The sequence below is a fragment of the Coregonus lavaretus genome, assembly GCF_964263955.1.
Source record: "Coregonus lavaretus genome assembly, chromosome: 10".
Classification (NCBI taxonomy): domain Eukaryota; kingdom Metazoa; phylum Chordata; class Actinopteri; order Salmoniformes; family Salmonidae; genus Coregonus; species Coregonus lavaretus.
The window spans coordinates 7,914,905-7,938,856 of NC_139997.1; the positions used below are offsets into that span (position 1 = coordinate 7,914,905).

The following is a 23,952-nucleotide window of genomic DNA, read 5'->3' on the forward strand; positions in this document are numbered from 1 at the left end:
AGTGGTGCGTGCATATGTATTCACCCCTTTGCTATGAAGCCCCTAAAATAAGATCTGGTGCAACCAATTACCTTCAGAAGTCACAAAATTAGTTAAATAAAGTCCACCTGTGTGCAATCTGTGTCACATGATCTGTCACATGATCTCAGTGTGTATATATACACCTGTTCTGAAAGGCCCCAGAGTCTGCAACACCACTAAGCAAGGGGCACCACCAAGCAAGCGGCACCATGAAGACCAAGGAGCTCTCCAAACAGGTCAGGGACAAAGTTGTGGAGAAGTACAGATCAGGGTTGGGTTATAAAAAAATATCCGAAACTTTGAACATCCCACGGAGCACCATTAAATCCATTATAAAAAAATTGAAAGAATATCGCACCACAACAAACCTGCCAAGAGAGGGCCGCCCACTAAAACTCACGGACCAGGCAAGGAGGGCATTAATCATAGAGGCAACAAAGAGACCAAAGATAACCCTGAAGGAGCTGCAAAGCTCCACAGCGGAGATTGGAGTATCTGTCCATAGGACCACTTTAAGCCGTACACTCCACAGAGCTGGGCTTTACGGAAGAGTGGCCAGAAAAAAGCCATTGCTTAAAGAAAAGAATAAGCAAACACGTTTGGTGTTCGCCAAAAGGCGACGTTTGGTGACTCCCCAAACATATGGAGAAGGTACTCTGGTCAGATGAGACTAAAACCCAACACCTCTCATCACCCTGAGAACACCAACCCCACAGTGAAGCATGGTGGTGGCAGCATCATGCTGTGGGGATGTTTTTCATCGGCAGGGACTGGGAAACTGGTCAGAATTGAAGGAATGATGGATGGCGCTAAATACAGGGAAATTCTTGAGGGGAAACCTGTTTCAGTCTTCCAGAGATTTGAGACTGGGACGGAGGTTTACCTTCCAGCAGGATAATGACCCTAAGCATACTGCTAAAGCAACACTTGAGTGGTTTAAGGGGAAACATGTAAATGTCTTGGAATGGCCTAGTCAAAGCCCAGACCTCAATCCAATTGAGAATCTGTGGTATGACTTAAAGATTGCTGTACACCAGCGGAACCCATCCAACTTGAAGGAGCTGGAGAAGTTTTGCCTTGAAGAATGGGCAGAAATCCCAGTGGCTAGATGTGCCAAGCTTCTAGAGACATACCCCAAGAGACTTGCAGCTGTAATTGCTGCAAAAGGTGGCTCTACAAAGTATTGACTTTGGGGGGGTGAATAGTTATGCACGCTCAAGTTCTGTTTTTTTGTCTTATTTCTTGTTTGTTTCACACACAAAACAAATATTTTGCATCTTCAAAGTGGTAGGCATGTTGTGTAAATCAAATTATACAAACCCCCTAAAACTTCATTTTAATTCCAGGTTGTAAGGCAACAAAATAGGAAAAATGCCAAGGGGGGTGAATACTTTCGCAAGCCACTGTAAAGTCACCTAGCTGCTAGCTAGCCATCATCTTTAAAGTCACCTAGCTACTAGCCCATAGGCCTATATGTTTTGATAAGGTTTGTATCACAACTAAAGTGGCCAAATAACTTCTTAAAATTAAGCACATTAATCTGCTTTATAACTGGCATAGAGCCTAACTGGCATACATTGGTTGCATTTTGGAACATTTGCGCTTATAGCCTACTGCCGTGTGCGCATGGCTGCACTTATAATGTGAGGAAATAGCCTAATAGTTTATCAACATTTTTAAGCTAAACGTTCTGATCTGTTGCATCAGCCTCATTGTTTTTAAAAGGTTTTTTGATGCGAGTGGTTGTATTAATTTGGGATCTATCGCATCCCACAACTGTCCCAGAGTATGTTTGGAATATTTATTTCTTACACAGAAGGACAAGTTGACCAATAGAATACGTCAACTTTTTTTACTATGGGGGATAGTTGATTGACATAGGCTAGTGCTTTTGCTGTTCATTAGGCTTACTCATCTTGTTGGCTGATGAAAAGTAGGCTAATTGTGGACAGTTCTAATGTCTTCAAATGCGCCTCGGAATTCGATAAGAGGGACGCGCGCAGTTGTGTCCCCGATGTGTCTGTCTTCATTCACTTGTTGCCTACTCCTTAGCTGAAATGCCTGTGAGAAGGACCCGATCACGTGACAGGCATTGGCTAATGAGAATTGAGATATCTGAGAGAGCCATGTGAATGAGAGATGCTTCGGAGCACGGCAGCCGGGAGAAGGGAATTATAATTATTATATTCAGCCCGAGGGCACAACGGCCACTTTGGCTGCAAAAAGGCATGGATTTATTTGAGGGGCATTACGGCCACACAAGGGGGATGCCACCAGAAGATTCGAGGCCTGGTGAGAATGTTATCAAGTGCTTGTCAAATTGTGAATGAGACTGATGAAGTGTGTGTGCAGCTTGCACAAGAAACAAATCATGCTTTTCATGCAACTTTTTCCCATCATGTAGCCTTAGAATGTATTAAAAATCAAAACATATAGCCCAACGATTGTATCACAACTAAAGTTGCATAAGTAACTCTAAATTAAGCATATAGGAGGACCTGTTTCTTTGTTAACCGCTCAACACAGAATAGCTGCATGTGTGCACTTCCTTTTGAAATCGTTTGGAGAAAATATACTTTCTATTTTATTAAGCTATGTTCAATTGTGTTCTTCATATAATGCTAAATTAACTAGTGTAGCCCACAGCCATATGGCATAGCGATATCAGGGCCTAGCATGAGGACAACTCAGTATGCTATTCGGTTCTTCTGAAATAGACTACATTTTCTTCATATGATGTTTCTTTAGACCTGTCTAAAGTAAATAATGGATTTACTGTGATGGTGTAGGCTATATTAAATGGATTTATTAGACATTTTAAAATGTAGATGTTCCAAAGGTCTGCATCAGTGGCTTGTAGGCGATGCGTTGGAGCCAGGAGATGCTAAACGTGCTTATGTTAATTAACGGTCAATTACCGTGAGACCGGCAGTTATTTGCTTGACAATCACCGGCTGACAAAATGTCATGACAGCCACAGCCCTAACCAGGATGCTAATGGGGTTCAGCTTTAAACACCGCCACCTGTAGAGACCCCTTATATCTCACACTCCCCTCAACCCTGATGCTTCTTTAAAAATACCACATGCATGTAATGATATCAGTGTCAACAGATCCTATATGTTCCGTAGCACGGTTTACTTTCTACATATTAGTTGTAAGCACTGAGCTCCAAGCAAACGCAGATGGATTACCCCGTACACTGCAATTTACTTTAAGGTGATTTACACTAGAGCCTACGGAGGGAAGATCAGATGTTTAGGATACAAATGTTCTCAGAGCTTGGGACCATGACCGAGACACACACACACACACACACACACACACACACACACACACACACACACACACTCCGCCTCAACATTTCCACGGTCTTTCATCATCATACGCCTTTGTTTGGTCTGAAAAATGATAGTGGGTTTTGCTCTGCTCATGCATAAGGAGGGTTCACACACACACACACACACACACACACACACACACTGCACTGCGGTTTGTTGAGGGGATTTACGATGTGATTGAAGTTTAAAGGCCTAGTGGATAGAGCAATAGAGACAGTCAATATGAGCTGAGATGAAGGAGCGGGGTTATGCTCAGTTTGACCCATTAACCAGATGAAATGAAGCAACTGAATAGCAATGGGATCCCGAATGGCCGGCCTGTCACTCAGCCTAATTGGACCCCGTGATTAGGAAAACTACCCCCCGAGGGTATCAGGGGCTCCTTTTCATTCAGATATAATCAGATAGGAGCTATGAAAGGGGAAACCAAAAATGGATTCCTCTATCTATATGTTTAGAGTACAGTGTAGGATGTTGGCAGGGAAATTACTCAAATGGAAAAGAGGGTGGGTTGAAAAGTGGCAGACATTTTCCAAAACATAATTATTATCCCCTAGCTCTAGAAAGTATCTGTATTGTCTCTTTTTCATGACTTGGCATTGAGAAGACTATGAGACAGTTCTGTGTGCCATCAATTCTTTATCTTAAAGGGAAACTCTACTCAAAGACGATATTTTGTTCATTAGTTCATTGTTGATACAGTCTCAATGTAACTTGCCACATCATCATGATGATCTGGCAAGTGACACTTTGCTTCTTGAAAGTCCAATATCTTGAAAACTTTAATGCTGACATGCAAAACATTTTGGCACTGTATCAACAGTGGACTAATGAACAAAATACCAAAAGATTTTGGATGGGTTTTTTCCTTTTAAGAGACACAGCAACAACAAGCATTCACTCAGCCAGAAGCGTGTTCCTCTCAGAAGAGGAAGTGAGACTAGTATCTGATGTTTTATGTGTTCTTGTGGAGGCAGGTTACCTCATGTAGTGGCTTAACCGTATTGTTCACATCCAGACACGTTGAGATATCTAAATGAGATGGAGGGGAAGCTATATTTCTGGCTCACAGAGACAACGATAGATCGTAAACAACCTCTTAGCCTGAACCAAAACTGACAGGCAGCACAACACACAACACACACACACACACACACACACACACACACACACAAACACACACAACACGCTTGACCAGTCCCCTGAAATTAGACAGGAGAACTAACATGTTCTGTTCTGTTTAACTGTTCGGAAGAGAGAACACTGTAATTGTTGAGCGCTGCAATAGAGACATTTTGTTAGCTGTTTTTAAGCCGTGTAAGCATCAGCCGGTTTTGATAACAGTGATAATTAGTTTTTAATGGTGGAAGCTGTTGTGTTTATTATTAAGGTGACTTCCTGGTTATGTAAATGAGATGATAAGGCAACAAACACACACACAGAGAGTAATATCCTCTGTTCTGCTCTCTGCAGGGCGTCTGGTAAGATGAGCCAGAGCAGTGTGGAGCTGGACCGCTGCAGCCAGCAGGGCTCTGTCGAGAGCCTGACCCACAGTCTCCGTGGCCTGGGGAGCAGCAGCCTGCCTACAGCCTCCACCGACAGCCTGCCTGGAGACTCCAACAGAGCTCTCTCTGATTCTGGTGAGTAACTGTTACAGCCACCAGCCGGGACATATAACTAGGGCCAAGAGATCCACGAGAAAACATTGTTTTGAGAGCAACTACACGTATCATCTCTGGTGCTGTTGAAATAGTACCCCAGAGTTGGTCCTGGGGGGAATATCAATCAATCAATCAATCAAATGTTATTTATAAAGCCCTTTTTACATCAGCAGATGTCACAAAGTGCTATACAGAAACCCCAAACAGCAAGCAATGCAGATGTAGAAGCACGGTGGCTAGGAAAAACTCCCTAGAAAGGCAGAAACCTAGGAAGAAACCCAGAGAGGAACCAGGCTCTGAGGGGTGGCCAGTCCCCTTCTGGCTGTGCCGGGTGGAGATTATAACAGTACATGGCCATTAAGGCCAGATTTTTCTCCAAGATGTTCAAACGTTCATAGATGACCAGCATGGTCAAATAATAATCACAGAGGTTGTAGAGGTTGCAACAGGTCAGTACATCAGGAGTAAATGTCACTTGGCTTTTCATAGCCGGGCATTTAGAGGTTGAAATAGCAGGAGCGGTAGAGAGAGAGAGTTGAAAACAGCAGATCTGGGACAAGGTAACGTGTCCGGTGAACAGGTCATGGTTCCATAGCCGCAGGCAGAAGAGTGGAAACTGGAGTAGCTGCACGACCAGGTGGACTGGGGACAGCAAGGAGTCATCTGGCCAGGTAGTCCTCCCCCTACCTCCTACCTCTGCGGAAGCACAGTTCCCGCTCAGCCCAGTCAAAACTGTTCGCTGCTCTGGCACCCCAATGGTGGAACAAGCTCCCTCACGAGGCCAGGACAGCGGAGTCACTGACCACCTTCCGGAGACACTTGAAACCCTACCTCTTTAAGGAATACCTGGGATAGTATAAAAGTAATCCTTCTATCCCCCCCCCCCCCCCTACCCCACCCCCACAACCAAAAAATAATAATAATAAATAAAAAATAATAATAATAAAAAATAAAAATAAAAATAAAAAATATATATATATATATATATATATATATAAACAAATGAAAATTAAAAACATACTCTAAAAAATTAAAAATTTGAATTAAAAACATTCGAGGAAAAAAAAAAAACTATTACAAATAAAATTACAATTAAAAACAAATATTGTAAAGTGGTTGTCCCACTGGCTATCATAAGGTGAATGCACCAATTTGTAAGTCGCTCTGGATAAGAGCGTCTGCTAAATGACGTAAAATGTAAATGTAGTCCTGAGGCATGGTCCTTTTTTTATTTATTTTTATTTCACCTTTATTTAACCAGGTAAACCAGTTGAGAACAAGTTCTCATTTACAACTGCGACCTGGCCAAGATAAAGCAAAGCAGTGCGATAAAAACAACAACACAGAGTTACATATGGGGTAAAACAAAACAAAGTCAAAAATACAACAGAAATACATATATATACAGTGTGTGCAAATGTAGCAAGTTATGGAGGTAAGGCAATAAATAGGCTATAGTGCAAAATAATTACAATTAGTATTAACACTGGAATGATAGATGTGCAAGAGATGATGTGCAAATAGAGATACTGGGGTACAAATGAGCAAAATAAATAACAATATAGGGATGAGGTAGTTGGGCGGGCTAATTTCAGATGGGCTGTGTACAGGTGCAGTGATCGGTAAGGTGCTTTGACAACTGATGCTTAAAGTTAGTGAGGGAGATCAGTGTCTCCAGCTTCAGAGATTTTTGCATTTCGTTCCAGTCATTGGCAGCAGAGAACTGGAAGGAATTGCGGCCAAAGGAGGTGTTGGCTTTGGGGATGACCAGTGAGATATACCTGCTGGAGCGCAGACTACGGGTGGGTGTTGCTATGGTGACCAATGAGCTAAGATAAGGCGGGGATTTGCCTAGCAGTGATTTATAGATGGCCTGGAGCCAGTGGGTTTGGCGACGAATATGTAGTGAGGACCAGCCAACAAGAGCGTACAGGTCACAGTGGTGGGTATTATATGGGGCTTTGGAGACAAAACGGATGGCACTGTGATAGACTACATCCAATTTGCTGAGTAGAGTGTTGGAGGCTATTTTGTAAAGTCAAGGATCGGTAGGATAGTCAGTTTTATGAGGGCATGTTTGGCAGCATGAGTGAAGGAGGCTTTGTTGCGAAATAGGAAACCGATTCTAGATTTAACTTTGGATTGGAGATTCTTAATGTGAGTCTGGAAGGAGAGTTTACAGTCTAACCAGACACCTAGATATTTGTAGTTGTCCACATACTCTAGGTCAGACCCGTCGAGAGTAGTGATTCTAGTCGGGTGGGCGGGTGCAAGCAGCGTTCGGTTGAAGAGCATGCATTTAGTTTTACTAGTGTTTAAGAGCAGTTGGAGGCTACTGAAGGAGTGTTGTATGGCATTGAAGCTCGTTTGGAGGTTTGTTAACACAGTGTCCAATGAAGGGCCAGATGTATACAAAACGAAAACGGCTGCACAGTACTGTCTAGGGCTCAGGTCCTCTGGGATGGGAGGGAGAGAGAGAAGTAGAGGGAGCATACTTAAATTCACACAGGACACCGGATAAGACAGGAGAATAACACCAGATATAACATTTTACATTTTTTTTACATTTTTTTGTCATTTAGCAGACGCTCTTATCCAGAGCGACTTACAGGAGCAATTAGGGTTAAGTGCCTTGCTCAAGGGCACATCGACAGATTTTTCACCTAGTCGGCTCTGGGATTAGAACCAGCGACCTTTCGGTTACTGGCACAACGCTCTTAACCACTAAGCTACCTGCCGCCTATAACAGACTGACCCTAGCCTCCCGGCACATACACTATTGCAGTATAGATACTGGAGGCTGGGGGGGGGTCGGGAGACACTGTGGCCCCGTCCGATGATACCCCCAGACCAGGCAGGATATAACCCCACCCACTTTGCCAAAGCACAGCCCCCACACCACCAGAGGGATATCAACAGACCACCAACCTACTTACCTGAGACAAGGCTGAGTATAGCCCACGAAGATCTCCTCCACCGCATGAGCCTGAGGGCGCGACAAACCGGACAGGAAGATCACATCAGTGACTCAACCCACTCAAGTGATGCACCCCTCCTAGGGACGGCATGGAAAGCACCAATAAGCCAGTGACTCAGCCCCCGTAATTGGGTCAGAGGCAGAGAATCCCAATGGAGAGACAGGAACCGGCCAGGCTGAGACAGCAAGGACTGTTTGTCGCTAAAGTGCCTTTCCGTTCACCTTCGCACCCCTGGGCCAGACTACACTCAATCATAAGATCTACTGAAGAGATGAGTCTTCAGTAAAGATTTAAAGGTCGAGAACGAGTCTGCGTCTCGCACATGGATAGGCAGACCATTCCATATAAATTGAGCTCTATAGGAGAAAGCCCTGCCTCCAGCTGTTTGCTTAGAAATTCTAGGGACAATTAGGAGGCCTGCGTCTTGTGACCGTAGCGTACGTGTAGGTATGTACGGCAGGACCAAATCGGAGAGATAGGTAGGAGCAAGCCCATGTAATGCTTTGTAGGTTAGCAGTAAAACCTTGAAATCAGCCCTAGCCTTAACAGGAAGCCAGTGTAGAGAGGCTAGCAGTGGAATAATATGATCAAATATTTTGGTTCTAGTCAAGATTCTAGCAGCCGTGTCTAGCACTAACTGAAGTTTATTTAGTGCTTTATCCGGGTAGCCGGAGAGTAGAGCATTGCAGTAGTCTAATCTAGAAGTGACAAAAGCATGGATTAGCTTTTCTGCATCATTTTTGGACAAAAGGTTTCAGATTTTTGCAATGTTACGAAGATGGAAAAAAGCTGTCCTTGTGATAGTATTGATATGATCCTCAAAAGAGAGATCAGGGTCCAGAGTAACGCCGAGGTCCTTCACAGTTTTTTTTTTGAGACGACTGTACAACCATCAAGATTAATTGTCAGATCAAACAGAATATCTCTTTGTTTCTTGAGACATAGAACTAGCATCTCTGTTTTGTCAGAGTTTAAAAGTAAAAAGTTTGCCGCCATCCACTTCCTTATGTCTGAAACACAGGCTTCCAGGGTAGGCAATTTTGGGGCTTCACCATGTTTCATCGAAATGTAGAGCTGTGTGTCGTCCGCATAGCAATGAAAGTTAACATTGTGTTTCCGAATGGTAAAATACATAGTGAAAACAGTAGTGGTCCTAAAACGGAACCTTGAGGAACACTGAAACTTACAATTGACAAACCATCCACAGAGACGAACTGATATCTTTCCGACAGATAAGATCTAAACCAGGCAAGAACTTGTCCGTATAGACCAATTTAAGGTTTCCGATCTCTCCAAAAGAATGTGGTGATCGATGGTGTCAAAAGCAGCACTAAGGTCTAGGAGCACGAGGACAGATGCAGAGCCTTGGTCTGACGCCATTAAAAGGTAATTTACCACCTTCACGAGTGCGGTCTCAGTGCTTTGATGGGGTCTAAAACCAGACTGAAGCGTATCGTATAAATTTTTTGTCTTCAGGAAGGCAGTGAGTTGCTGCACAACAGCTTTTTCTAAACATTTTGAGAGGAATGGGAGATTCGATATAGGCCGATTCGATCAGTTTTTTACATTTTCTGGGTCAAGGTTAGGCTTTTTCAAGAGAGGCTTTATTACTGCCACTTTTAGTGAGTTTGGTACACATCCAGTGGATAGGGAGCCATTTATTATGTTCAACATAGGAGGGCCAAGCACAGGAAGTAGCTCTTTCAGTAGTTTAGTTGGAATAGGGTCCAGTATGCAGCTTGAAGGTTTAGAGGCCATTACTATTTTCAGTAATGTGTCAAGAGATATAGGATTAAAAAACTTGATTGATCCTAGGTCCTGGCAGTTTTGTGCAGACTCAGGACAGCTGAGCTTTGGAGAAATACGCAGATTCAAAGAGGAGTCCGTAACTTGCTTTCTAATGATCATGATCTTTTCGTCGAAGAAGTTCATGAATTCATCACTGCTGAAGTGAAAGGCATTCAAGCTTGGGGAATGCTGCTTTTTAGTTAGCTTTGCGACAGTATCAAATATACATTTTGGATTGTTCTTATTCTCCTCAATTAGGTTGGAAAAATAGGATGATCGAGCAGCAGTGAGGGCTCTTCGATATTGCTCTGTACTTTCTTTCCAAACTAGTAGGAAGACTTCCAGTTTGGTGGAGTGCCATTTCCGTTCCAATTGTCTGGAGGCTTGCTTCAGGGCTTGGGTATTTTCTGTATACCAGGGGGCTAGTTTCTTGTGACAGATATTTTTTGTTTTTAGGGGTGCGACTGCATCTAGGGTATTACGCAAGGTTAAATTTAGATCCTCAGTTAGGTCGTTAACTGATTTCTGTACTCCGACGTCCTTGAGTAGGTGGAGGGAGTCTGGAAGGGCCTCTAGGAATCTTTGGGTTGTCCAAGAATTTATAGCATGGCTTTTGATGGTCCTTGGTTGGGGTCTGAGCAGATTATTTGTTGCGATTGCAAACGTAATAAGAAGATGGTGGTCCGATAGTCCAGGGTTATGAGGAAAAACATTTAGATCCACAATATTTCCAGGGTATGACTGTGGCAATGAGTAGGTCCGGAGACATGTTGGACAAAACCTACTGAGTTGATGAGTGGGTCTGTGGACTTTTCCATGTGAATATAAAAGTCACCAAAAATTAGAATATTATCTGCCATGACTACAAGGTCCGATAGGAACTCAGTGAGGAACTCTGTATACGGCCCAGGAGGCCTGTAAACAGTAGCTATAAAAAGTGATTGAGTAGGCTGCATAGATTTCATGACTAGAAGCTCAAAAGATGAAAAAGCAGTCATTTTTGGGGGGTAAATTGACATTTGCTATCGTAAATGTTAGCAACACCTCTGCCTTTGCGGGATGCGCGGGGGATATGGTCACTAGTGTAACCAGGAGGAGAGGCCTCATTTAACACAGTAAATTCATCAGGTTTAAGCCATGTTTCAGTCAGGCCAATCACATCAAGATTATGATCAGTGACTAGTTCATTGACCATAACTGCCTTGGAAGTGAGGGATCTAACATTAAGTAGCATTAAGTATTTTGAGATGTGAGATATCACAATCTCTTTCAATAATGACAGGAATGTAGGAGGTCTTTATTCCAGTGAGATTGCTAAGGCAAACACCGCCATGTTTAGTTTTGCTCAACCTAGATTGAGGCACAGACACTGTCTCAATGGGGATAGCTGAGCTGACTATACTGCCTGTGCTAGTGGCAGACTCCACTAAACTGGCAGGCTGGCTAACAGCCTGCTGCCTGGCCTGCACCCTATCTCATTGTGGAGCTAGAGGAGTTAGAGCCCTGTCTATGTTGATAGATAAAGATGAGAGCCCCCCTCCAGCTAGGATGGAGTCCGTCACTCCTCAGCAGGCCAGGCTTGGTCCTGTTTGTGGGTGAGTCCCAGAAAGCGGGACAATTATCTACAAATTCTATCTTTTGGGAGGGGCAGAAACAGTTTTCAACCAGCAATTGAGTTGTGAGACTCTGCTGTAGAGCTCATCACTCGCCCTAACTGGGAGGGGGCCAGAGACAATTACTCGATGCCGACACATCTTTCTAGCTAATTTGCACGCTGAAGCTATGTTGCTCTTGGTGACCTCTGACTGTTTCATCCTAACATCGTTGGTGCCGACGTGGATAACAATATCCCTATACTCTCTACACTCGCCAGTTTTTGCCTTAGCCAGCACCATCTTCAGATTAGCCTTTACGTCGGTAGCCCTGCCCCCTGGTAAACAGTGTATGATCGCTGGATGATTCTTTTTAAGTCTAATATTGTGGGTAATGGAGTCGCCAATGACTAGGGTTTTCAATTTGTCCGAGCTAATGGTGGGAGTCTTCGGTGGCTCAGACCCCGTAACGGGTGGAGGAGAGACCTGAGAAGGCTCGGCCTCTGACTCGTTGTTTAATGGGGAGAACCGGTTGAAAGTTTCTGTCGGCTGAATGAGCGACACCGGTTGAGCATGCCAACAGCATTTCTTTCCAGAAGCCTTGAGAAAATTGTCCGGCTGCGGGGACCGTGCAAGGGGATTTATACGACTATCTGTGCTTACTGGTGGCACAGACGCTGTTTCATCCTTTCCTACACTTACATTGCCCTTGCCTAACGATTGCGTCTGAAGCTGTGCTTGCAGCACGGCTATCCTCACCATAAGGCGATAGTTCTCCTGTATATTATGAGTCCATGACAGCAATTAGATGGCATAGGGTTAATGTTACTACTTAGCTTCGGTTGGTGGAGGTCCTATAGAACCATGTCCAGATAAAGCGCCCGGGGTGAAAAAGTTGAATGAAAAAAGTTGAGCGAGTAAAAAATATAAAAATAACTAAAACGTTGGTAAAATGTGTTAAATGAAGATAGATTAAACTTTTTTTTTTTTTTTTTTTGTAAAAACTGTCAAGTTTGGCAGGTAGCCCCAGGAATAGAGCCCCAGAGTTGGTCCTGGGGGGAATAGAGCCCCAGAGTTATAGTAACAGATATGAGGTTATAGAGGTTATAGTAACAGATATGAGGTTATAGAGGTTATAGTAACAGATATGAGGTTATAGAGGTTATAGTAACATATATGAGGTTATAGAGGTTATAGTAACATATGAGGTTATAGAGGTTATAGTAACAGATATGAGGTTATAGTAACATATGAGGTTATAGTAACAGATATGAGGTTGTCTGTAGCTCAATTGGTAGAGCATGGCGCTTGTAACGACAGGGTAGTGGGTTCAATCCCCGGGACCACCCATACGTAAAAATGTATGCATACATGACCGTAAGTCACTTTGGATAAAAGCGTCTGCTAAATGGCATATTATTTTTATTATATTATTTTTATAGTAACAGATGAGGTTAGTAACAGATGAGGTTATAGAGATTATAGTAACAGATGAGGTTAGTAACAGATGAGGTTATAGAGGTTATAGTAACAGATGAGGTTAGTAACAGATGAGGTTATAGAGGTTATAGTAACAGATGGGGTTAGTAACAGATGAGGTTATAGAGGTTATAGTAACAGATGAGGTTAGTAACAGATGAGGTTATAGAGGTTATAGTAACAGATGAGGTTAGTAACAGATGAGGTTATAGAGGTTATAGTAACAGATGAGGTTAGTAACAGATGAGGTTATAGAGGTTATAGTAACAGATGAGGTTACATAGGTTATAATAACAGATGAGGTTAGTAACAAATGAGGTTATAGTAAAATAAGTAGTGTCCTCTTCTCTGTCCTCTTCCTCTTTTAGACTTAGTGTGTATAAGTCTGTCAGCCTTTGTTTTGAGTTTCCTAATTTTCCACATAGAGTGTGTGTATGTGTGTAACCCTGCACGCTGCTGACTGAGGTCTGACGCACCTTGGTTTGGTTTGGCGTCACAGTCTTCATCTCTCCATATACGGTCTAAAGCCCAGTGGGGTGCGGCCCTAATGGCACTCTATTCCCTATCTAGTGCACTACTGTTGACCAGGGCCCGATACAGCTCTGGTCAAAACTAGTGCACTACATAGGGAATAGGGTGCGAATGGGGACACAGTCAGTGACTCTCAGACAGTCTGTAATTGTCTCACTTCCTGGGAAGTGTTTGAAGAGATAATTATGGGACTTTGATAATGAGGAAAATAAGGTATTTTGCCGCTTCATGCATACATGCAATCTTTCCTTTAGATTTCCCCCCTGGAAACCTACTCATTTAGTCTGTGCTCCCAATGCGACCCTATCTATGCAGCCTTACTATCAACAACCACACAATTATCCGTCTCTCTGGGGAAGACTGTGGAGTTTCACATTCTTTATGCTCTACTCTTTAATTCAATCTTTTCTAATGGTACAGCACGGCAGACATTGTGACCATCGTCTTGAACCTTAAATTGTGCACCAACTCATTCTAAACTTGTCACTACACCCTCCGAGGGAACAGATGAATAGATGAATGTGTGTGTGCTGACTGATATGACTAAGCCATTATGGGGAGGGCCACAGTGACAGGATGGGTGCAGCTACTATGACTAGCCTGCTGAGCCGAATCCACCCAGTCAGATGCTGTTGGGGAGTGGATAATGTACTATAGATTTATGGGTGAGGGTATGGTAATGTATGTACTGTTTATGGGTGAGGGTATGGTAATGTATGTACTGTTTATGGGTGAGGGTATGGTAATGTATGTACTGTAGATTTATGGGTGAGGGTATGGTAATGTATGTACTCTAGATTTATGGGTGAGGGTATGGTAATGTATGTACTGTTTATGGGTGAGGGTATGGGTTTATGGGTACTAGCACTGATTTTCAAAGGTTATTTAGAAGGTTTTACTTCAATGATTGTGATATGTGGTTGTTTTACCTACCTTAATTGAATGCACTGTTTTGTAAGTCACTCTTAATAAGAGTTTTCAGGTTTATGTGGGTAAGAGGTAATATAGCAATGTACTGTATAGCTTTATGGGCTAGAGAGGCACTGGGACACAAAGCTCCCATTTATAAGAATCAGTACAGGCACCTGAGGCACTACTAGTTAAACAGTAACTACTAGCGACAGTTAAGTCACTCTCCTCACTCTGCTTATTGCTGTCTCTGCACTCAATCTATATCATCCTGAACCCTTGGTGACCGACTGTACCTGTTCTGTACTAATCCTGTTTATGGTGTGTTCACTTAAACTGACTGATGAACATACTGTAAATCGCTGAAGATTTAGTAGTGTGAGACGTTATTTCTAACAGGTTTTATCTATGCTGTGGCAATTTGATTTGTGTTTATTTTTATTTTTATATAAGTGTGGCAAGTTGTTTGATCAGAGAAGTGTTGATGCTGCTGGTAGTTCTCCAGTCATGTGTTTGAGGAAATTCAGGATATAAAAAATTGAAATGTGCTTCAAATGTAATATCTTCCCGTCTCTAGCCTGTCTCAGTGTGATATTCAACATGAATACTGATGTCTTGTATCTCTCTCTGCAGGTTCCCATGATGCCCCTCGTCTGTCGTGCACCTCGTCATTTCCCAGAAGCCCGATGGCCTCATCTCCAGGGTCTCCTCACCCTGACCCGTTCCTTAGCAACACCCTCTCCAATCAGCTGCAGCCACCGCCCCTACCCGAAAAGAAAATGGTGAATCGCACCGTATCCGCCCCTGACAACATGGCCGGGAAACCCTTAGTCTGGGCCTACCCCCGCCTCCCCTTCACCGGTGGCTCAGAGAGCAACGTCCCGTCCCTATCCAGTCTTCCATCCTCCCCAGTGGAACCCCGGCCCCTCTATTCCTCTTCTGAGTCCTTAGAGCGCTGTCACACCCCTCTGGGACACCCCCTGCGCTCCCGGACCCTGGACGAACCCCTGAAAGTTCGGGGCCGACTAGGGGGTCACAGCCGAGGCAGCATCACCTCCTCGTCCTCCCCCCAGCTCAGCGCCCCCCGCGGCTCCGGCCTGCAGCTGAAGACCCTGCTCAGTAACATGGACAGTAGAGAGGGGATCTACTCCAAGCTGGGAGGCCTGTACGCTGAGTCGCTGCGCCGCCTGGCTCTGAAGTGTGAGGACCACTTCACCCGTAGCCAGAAGAACCCGCTGAGGTTTGATGAGAGCAACTGGTCCCTGTTCAAACTGACCTGTAACAAGGCCAGCTGTAATGCAGGAGACGCTGTCTACTACTCTGCTGCCTGCGCCTCAGACCCATCCAACTCCTACGCAGTCAAGGTAACTGGAACACTGACTCCCTTTCATCTCTATAGCTTTTATTTATGTAACCAGCAAGTCCCATTTAGGTTAGAAGACCGCTTTCCCAAGGGAGACCAGTCTCTCTGTTTTCTTGAGTTTCAAAGTAGCGTTGTTTTTTGGGCCAAGGCTGTCATGTAGTGCTTTGATGTCACATCGTTTTAATATCAAGGACTCTTGTGGTTAATGTTTACATTGCAATAAGTGTGGAGACTAAACAAATGGGGCTGAGAATACATTTTGGGGAAAGAACCTGTGGAATTATAAACAAGCGTGTGGCCTGGATGTGTGTGTGTGTGTGTGTGTGTGTGTGTGTGTGTGTGTGTGTGTGTGTGTGTGTGTGTGTGTGTGTGTGTGTGTGTGTGTCAATGACAGACATGTCTAGAGGCATCTCCCCTAATTACAGTGAGAAGAACGTATTTGTAATCTGCAGCTCAAATTCAAAACTCCACTCTGATTGGTCCAAACTCCCTTGTGATTGGACAGTGTACATTCTACTCATCAATCAAGGTCATCTTCTTACCTCGTTAAACAGTCAAACCTGTACAATGAAGTAAGCCAACCCCTTAACAAGCTCTTAGACTGCTCAGAAGACCACAGGGAGCCTCAGCCGAGCCAGGTACCCTGCTGTACTGAGGAGAGAGGAGGTGTTACTGTAGCCTGCTGTACTGAGGAGAGAGGAGGTGTTACTGTAGCCTGCTGTACTGAGGAGAGAGGAGGTGTTACTGTAGCCTGCTGTACTGAGGAGAGAGGAGGTGTTACTGTACTGTAGCCTGCTGTACTGAGGAGAGAGGAGGTGTTACTGTACTGTAGCCTGCTGTACTGAGGATAGAGGAGGGTGTTACTGTAGCCTGCTGTACTGAGGAGAGAGGAGGTGTTACTGTAGCCTGCTGTACTGAGGAGAGAGGAGGTGTTACTGTAGCCTGCTGTACTGAGGAGAGAGGAGGTGTTAGTGTACTGTATCCTGCTGTACTGAGGAGAGAGGAGGTGTTACTGTAGCCTGCTGTACTGAGGAGAGAGGAGGTGTTGCTGTACTGTAGCCTGCTGTACTGAGGAGAGAGGTGTTACTGTAGCCTGCTGTACTGAGGAGAGAGGAGGTGTTACTGTACTGTAGCCTGCTGTACTGAGGAGAGAGGAGGTGTTACTGTAGCCTGCTGTACTGAGGAGAGAGGAGGTGTTACTGTAGCCTGCTGTACTGAGGAGAGAGGAGGTGTTACTGTAGCCTGCTGTACTGAGGAGAGAGGAGGGCTCTGCATTCATTCTGACTGACCTTTGTCCCAAAGTCATTAGCAATGTGTAAAAGCAACGTGTAAATCCAGAGCTGTGTGTCAAGGGGGCTCGCTGCCTGAGGCTCTGTAGTCTTGCCTAATGCCTCTAGGTCCATTAATCTTTTCATGCCAGCCAGGATTTACAGTTCAAACACACCCCTGTTGTCAAGGCCCACACACACACACACACACACACACACACACACACACACACACACACACACACACACACACACACACACACACATTATTTCTCTCACACAAACATACTACCCACACACAAACACACACAGCAGCAGCTGTGTGATGTGAATGCGTAATGAAATCATCCAGCCCTCATATGAATCATCAATCTGTAGAGTTACAATTAAATCACTATGTCCCAAATGGAACCATATTCATTTTATAGTGCACTACTTTTGACCAGGGCCTATAGGACTCTGGTCAAAAGCAGTGCACTATATAGGGGAAAGGGTGCCATTTGGGACGTTGCCTATGTCATATCAGAGCTCAGCTGTGTTTGTAAAGTGGGAGAGATAGACAAGTTGCATCCCAAATACCACCCTATTCCCAATATAGTGCCCTACTTTTGACTAGGGCCTATATGACTGGTCAAAAATGCACTTTACAGGGAATAAGGTGCCATTAGGGACATACCCACAGTGTTTGGCTTTACTCATATCAAACATGATGAAACTCATTTATGGCTGCTTGTAGTTAGACTGGTAGACTTATTGGAATTACTGTCTGTCTGCTACTACTTGATTGAAAACAAGATCTAAATGAATGACGGATTTAAAGCTTGTTGACAGCAAGAGGGGATAATATTCCTCACAAAGTCTCTACTTAAAGCTACTTAACCAGGGGAAATGTCTTGGATGGGGAGGTGTATTAAACCCTGTTTCAATGTAATTGAATCATTTCCTAATTCCTGGCTGTGACTAACCAGTCTCTCCCATTCTTCTCTCTGAAGCGCAATTATTAAGAAAACTAATATTTTCCTCACTTTCCCGCACATTGTGGTCTAACCCTTCCCCCTCCACTCTCCAGATATCTAAGAGCCAGGCAGACATTTTCTTCCACATTATGCCTGTGTTTCTATTCTAACCACGGTGTCTCTCCTCTTCTCTCGCCAGATCTGTAAGAGCCAGACCTCTGAGGCCAAGCAGGGTCATCTCTACAGCCTGTCCGTCCAGAAGACCCTCCCTCCCCACTTCAACCTCCAGCAGGACTGTGGCCACTTCATAGCCTGCGTGCCCCAGAGCATGCTCCCCGCAGACGAGGCCTCGCTGCCCCCCAGTCCCAACCCCACGCAGGGGGACAAGGAGCGTGTGGTGGTTATCACCCGGGAGGTGCCACAGCAGACTACGGCAGACTTCGTCAAGGAGTGGGCGTCCTTTCACCAGGTATGATTGTGCCCGTTTAAACATCTCATTTCATTGCATCTTATCTTGAGGAAGGCCACTATGCCGGAACGTTGACTGAATGGTGCGATGTTCACCATAGTGGACATGGAATGAAAGACGCAATATTACTTGACTTTTGCCTGCCTGTGTCTCATTTGTATTTGTTTTTCCAACAGGCCGAGCCGGAGGTGTATGAGCGGTGGGTCTGCTTCCTCCTGCTGCAGCTCTGCAACGGTCTGGACCATCTAAAGGAGCACGGGGTGACACATCGAGACCTCTGTCTGGAGAACCTCCTTCTGATCCCTCACCGCCGACCCCCGCAGGCCAACCCCAACGCCCCCCACGACCAGAAGCACCTCCCCCGCCTGGTCATCTCCAGCTTCGCCAAGGCCAAGCAGCGGAACACAGAGGACTCCGCCCACAATGACCCCCGCCTCAAACGCGACCATGCCCGCTTGGCCCCGGAGATCGTCTCGGCCGCCCAGTACCGGAAATTCGACGAGTTCCAAACCGGTATTCTAATCTATGAGCTCCTCCACCAGCCCAACCCGTTTGAGGTCAGCCCGAAACTGAAAGAACAGGACTACAGCTGTGAGGACCTGCCCCCCATCCCTCCCGTCTCTCTCTACTCCGCTGGACTCCAGAGACTGACCCGGCTACTCCTCCAGCCGGACCCCATTAAACGCATCCACATCCAGGAGGCCAAGCGGGTGCTGCAGAGCCTGCTGTGGGGCCCCCGAAGAGACCTGATGGAGCAACAGCAGTGGGGGGACAGGCTGGGCCCCGGGGAAGGGACCTGCCACGAGGGCCTCCTCAACTGGTTGGACGTGAAGAGAGCCCTACTGATGATGAAGTTTGCAGAGAGGTCTCTGGAGCCGGAGAGGAACGCTGAGTTAGAGGACTGGCTGTGTTGTCAGTACTTCAGCGCCGCTCACCCTCTGTCCCTGTGTGATACTGCTAAACTGCTCTACTCGGACTGACACACTGACCGGACAGACCGTCTGAATCCCAAATCAACGCCTAACTCCTACCCCCTAGGTACTCCTGGAGATCTGAAAGGATTGGATGGGTTTGGGATTGGGGCGACTGCGTTAGTGTGTAGAGACCATGAACTGCCGTGGGTTTCCCCTGTATCTGTCTCGGAGGATACACAGTGATACAATGTGAACCTGCCTGTCTGCTCTCCACCCAAATGCATGAAAGTAACAAGGCATCACTCACTTTCCTGTCCATTCAGCTTCCACTTCTACTGTATGTCTCTAGCCTAGAGACTGCGGTTGTTTACTTTACTGTAAAGACACAAACCCGCTGGTAAGGAACCGTCCCAAAGCACAAGCAGGCCAGCGATGGGCAGAACAGACCGGGATAGTCTCTCTTGCCAGAATCGGAGCACTCTCTGTTCCACCCCAGACACAGCAGCTGTGAGAAGAAACGAAGCAGGGAATGGAGGATTGAAGTGATGCAGAGAGACCTAAACTCACTTACCATTAGTATTGATGAACAAGTCAGTATACACACCTGCCAAGACATTTCAAGTGTTACTGTTTTGTGTTGTCCTTATCAATATGACTTCTTGCCCTTTCAAACAAGAGCTCTCGTCCTCATTTCATCCATGTCCAGCAACTCTTGACAGAAATGTTTGATTGTGCATGTGCAGCTAGCTAACTTTGATTTGCTTTCACACATTGGTTTTATGTCACACACAGGCATTGACACTGGCGTGTATTGAATTGCACATACACATTCAAACTAGTGTGTTGAAATTGAGTCAACTGGTTCCAGAAGGATGCCTCGTCTACTGCTCAGTTTAGAGTGGTTGGTGTTGTATTTCTCCTTGTTAATCCACAAGGAGGACATGTATTGGTTAGAAAGGTGGCCATCTTGAAACCAAAGCTGTTTTGATTGGCCTAGATGGGATGGGAACCATGGAAATAGTCTGACATGAACCAATCTAAAACGTGTACTGCCTAATGCCACATAATACTGTATGTATCTCATTAGTTAAGCGATACTAAGACAGCCAGTACCACCACTGCTATGGTCCCACTTACCCTAATACTTACCTTAGAGATTCTCCAGGACTTCTGTATACTTTTCAGCCACTAGTTCTGAAAGTAGCGCTCACGAGCCAAAAGTGGTCCCTGAAAATTGCTTACTACGTCACATATGTGCAAATAAAGTATTTGCACCACGTCATTGCTCTCTCTCTCTCTCTGCTGTGTCCACTGAGCCGTTGGGCCCGCCCTGCAACCTCATTGGATAACGCTGGGCAGGCCTCTTGCTAGCTGTCACTCAAATGCGGGAGGGCTGAAGCTCATTGGCTAGAACTTGAATTGCTAGGGGCTGGCCCATGTGGGGGGGAAATGTGGGGAAAATGGCCCGGCACAGCTTCAAGAAAAGTCACTTTCAAACTAGGGTTTTCGTGGCTAATTGAGTTAAATTGGTAATACTGCTCATAGATTATGCATGTATGAACTACGCATTGACACATCCAGCCCAAAGCGGGAGGTTTAAAAAAATACTTTCTTAGTCGCCAAAGTACCGGAACATGTCTTTTAATGTCATCTATAATTGTTGTTTTTGATATTATAAATTGTTATAGTGCCTTTAGTTCTCCATATACGTGTTATGGTGACTGAGAACCTAATTGTAAATCTTAACCCCTTTGCTCCCTCTGCAATTTGTGAAACTGGAATTTCACAGAATGGTCTGGAGACAGACAGACAGAACTTGTACATAAAGAGGTTGTAGATCAAATAGTGAGCCCCACCCCAAGCAGGTCTTAATCATTGCAATGGATAAGATCCATAGTGAAAGTATTTATGATATCCAATCGTGTAACCCGTAGTAGTCACTGGAGGAAGGCCTTTCTGTTTTTCTTTACATCCCAAATGGCACCCTATTCCATGCGTAGTGCACTACTCTTGACCAGAGCCCTGTGTAGGGAAAAGGGTGCCATTTGGAACACATGCACGCTTCAACTTCTGAGCTTGTTTCTCCAAGGATAAATCATTGCTATGGCCTGGGGCTGCAGGACAACAGTCCACATTCTGTTCTATTCTGTTCTATTCCCCGTCACTCTATGATGACTAACACATTCAGTACATTTTTATGTGAGCCTCACCTGCATTTATCAATAAATTGTAAATATGTTTTCACACATTCATACCATGCTCCGTCAGTCTTTCGGTTGTGAACGGCATCAATGGATGTAATTGTGTTTGTGTGTGGTGTTGATTGCACTGTGTAAGATCTCTGCTAATGGATGGAAGAATGTCTAGAATGACTGAGTCAAGGAGCCATAAGGAAATGTAAAAGCCCATTTGTAAAATGTGGTACCAAACAGTACAGTTACAGTGAAAAGCATCTGCACGGAAAACACATAGTTTAACATTCCTGGTTGTAATGTCTCTGTACATTATACAATGTGGAGGAGCTTTTAGTCAGATTGCGGAAATTGAAATTGGGGAATTTTACAAAAGAAACTTTCTGATTCAGAGATCATACAAACCATTTAAGGAGGACCAGTGCACTCTTTGTGCAAATTAAATGCCTTCATTGTGGTGGCATGTTCAATGGAACAAAAAAGTCTGTCTCCGCCCTTCAATATTGTTCACAGCAGCACATTGCAAAATCAAATTCCTGTCTGTCTCGTCCTTGGCTTAAACCTAATTATAACCCAGTATCTCTGTGTGAGAGAAACTACAGAGAGAGTCGTACAGATGGAAACGGGTCCGTCTGGGTCTGTCTCCTAGCTATTTACATTCCAGTCAAGTTCACTCCACGGGAGGCCACTGCTTCTCTGACCCTGGAGAGGGAGAGCTCAGGTTTCAGGTTAAGTTTTTGTCACGTGCACTAGGACAGTGAAATACCTTTTCTTGCTTGCTCTTTCCTAACAATGCAGTAGTGCTATAAAAAATATATTTTAAAAAATCAAGTAGAACTAAAACACTACTACACACGATAAATAGAAATAAGAACAGGAGAAAGTAAGTAAGCTACATACAGTCAGTTCCAATACCATATTTACAATGTGCAGGGATACTGGAGTGGTAGGGTTAGATATGTTTAGGTTGTAAGGTGACTAGGCATCAGGATATATGATAAACAGAGTAGCAGCAGCAGCGTATATGATGATTGTGTGGGTGGGTGTGTGTAGAGTCAGTATGAGTGTGTGTGTGTGTGTGTGTGTGTGTGTGTGTGTGTAGAATGTGCATAGAGACAGTACAAAAATAAAATAGAAGGGTCAATGCAGATAGTCTGTGTAGCCATTTTGTCTTATGGCTTGGGGATAGAAGCTGTTCAGGAGCCTGTTGGTGTCAGACTTGATGCACTGGTATTGCTTGCAGTGCGGCAGCAGAGAGGACAGTCTATGGCTTGGGTGGCTGGAGTCTTAAATGATTTTTCCAGGCCTTCCTCTGACACCGCCTGGTATAGAGGTCCTGGATGGCAGGGAGCTCAGCCCCAGTGATGACCTGGGCTGACCGCACCACCCTCTGTAGCGCCATGCAATCGAGGGCGGTGCTATTGCCATACCAAGCAGTGATGCAGCCAGTCAAGATGCTCTCAATTGTCCAGCTGTAGAATTAATTGAGGATCTGAGGGCATATGCCAAATCTTTTTAACCTCCTGAGGGGGAAGAGGCGCTGTCATGCCTTCTTTCCGACTGTTTGCGTGTGTGTGGACCATTAAGTCCTTAGTGATTTGGACACAGGAACTTGAAGCAGACGTGGGATGAACATTCGTCTGGAGGTTTTGGGTCTCGGCACATACAGTACATGCGCACACACACCGTGCATGCGTGTGCCCTTCAATCCTCCGGTGTTGCTTTCTGCTTCATATCACTCTCTCAAAAACACAGAACTCCTTTGTCATAGGTGGAATGTGTTGCTATGGAGCACTGACCAATGGAATTACATTTCTGGGGGAGCAGGAACTCGGTAGAGTACCACAGACAACCCTGTTGGGGGGGGGGGGGGGGGGGGGGTTGTGTGTGCGTGCGTTGCTCAGTTGAGTTCAGTACCCCAGACAACCCCCAGTGACAACGGCTACACTGAATGCGCCTCTCTTCTTTTGTTTCTCCAATGAGCACAGGTCATGAGGTCATGAGGCTCATTCCACAGCAAATACCAGAGTTCTACAGAATAGTTCTCTTTAAACATTCCATTAACTAGAAGGACAAAGGAAGAACTGAAATGAGGAACTGACATCAAAGAGATTTACATGATTAGATTGATGTGTAGATTAACATTACCACAAACCAACCCTCTGTTACGATTCAATTCACTTCAATTTCTCCATGAGATGTCCTGAGGTCTGAATGTATAATTAACAGATCAGACCATATTGTATCTACACTGACGAACATACCTATGCCAAAGTAGAATGTCCCAGACCCAATCTTCAATGTACTTAATCATGTAGCTCAATTGGTAGAGCATGGCGCTTGTAATGCCAGGGTAGTGGGTTCGATCCCCGGGAACACCCATACGTAAAAATGTATGCACACATGACTGTAAGTCGCTTTGGATAAAAGCGTCTGCTAAATGGCATATTATATTATATGATTCCTTCTCAGTAAGCGAAATACCTTAAA

The 23,952-nt window shown here is 44.8% G+C and overlaps 1 protein-coding gene across 1 annotated transcript in view; it reads left to right on the forward strand.

The window, feature by feature from the left end:
• Positions 1-21,522, forward strand: part of LOC311136447 (inactive tyrosine-protein kinase PRAG1-like) — a 44,433-nt gene extending 22,911 nt beyond the window's left edge. Inside the window, exons 4-7 of the mRNA XM_084170575.1 lie at positions 4,836-5,002; positions 14,934-15,664; positions 18,087-18,356; positions 18,533-21,522. Coding sequence (XP_084026701.1) covers positions 4,836-5,002; positions 14,934-15,664; positions 18,087-18,356; positions 18,533-19,336 — 1,972 coding nt within the window. The 3' untranslated portion in view covers positions 19,337-21,522. The remainder of the gene's footprint in view (positions 1-4,835; positions 5,003-14,933; positions 15,665-18,086; positions 18,357-18,532) is intronic.
• The last annotated feature ends 2,430 nt before the right edge of the window (positions 21,523-23,952 follow it).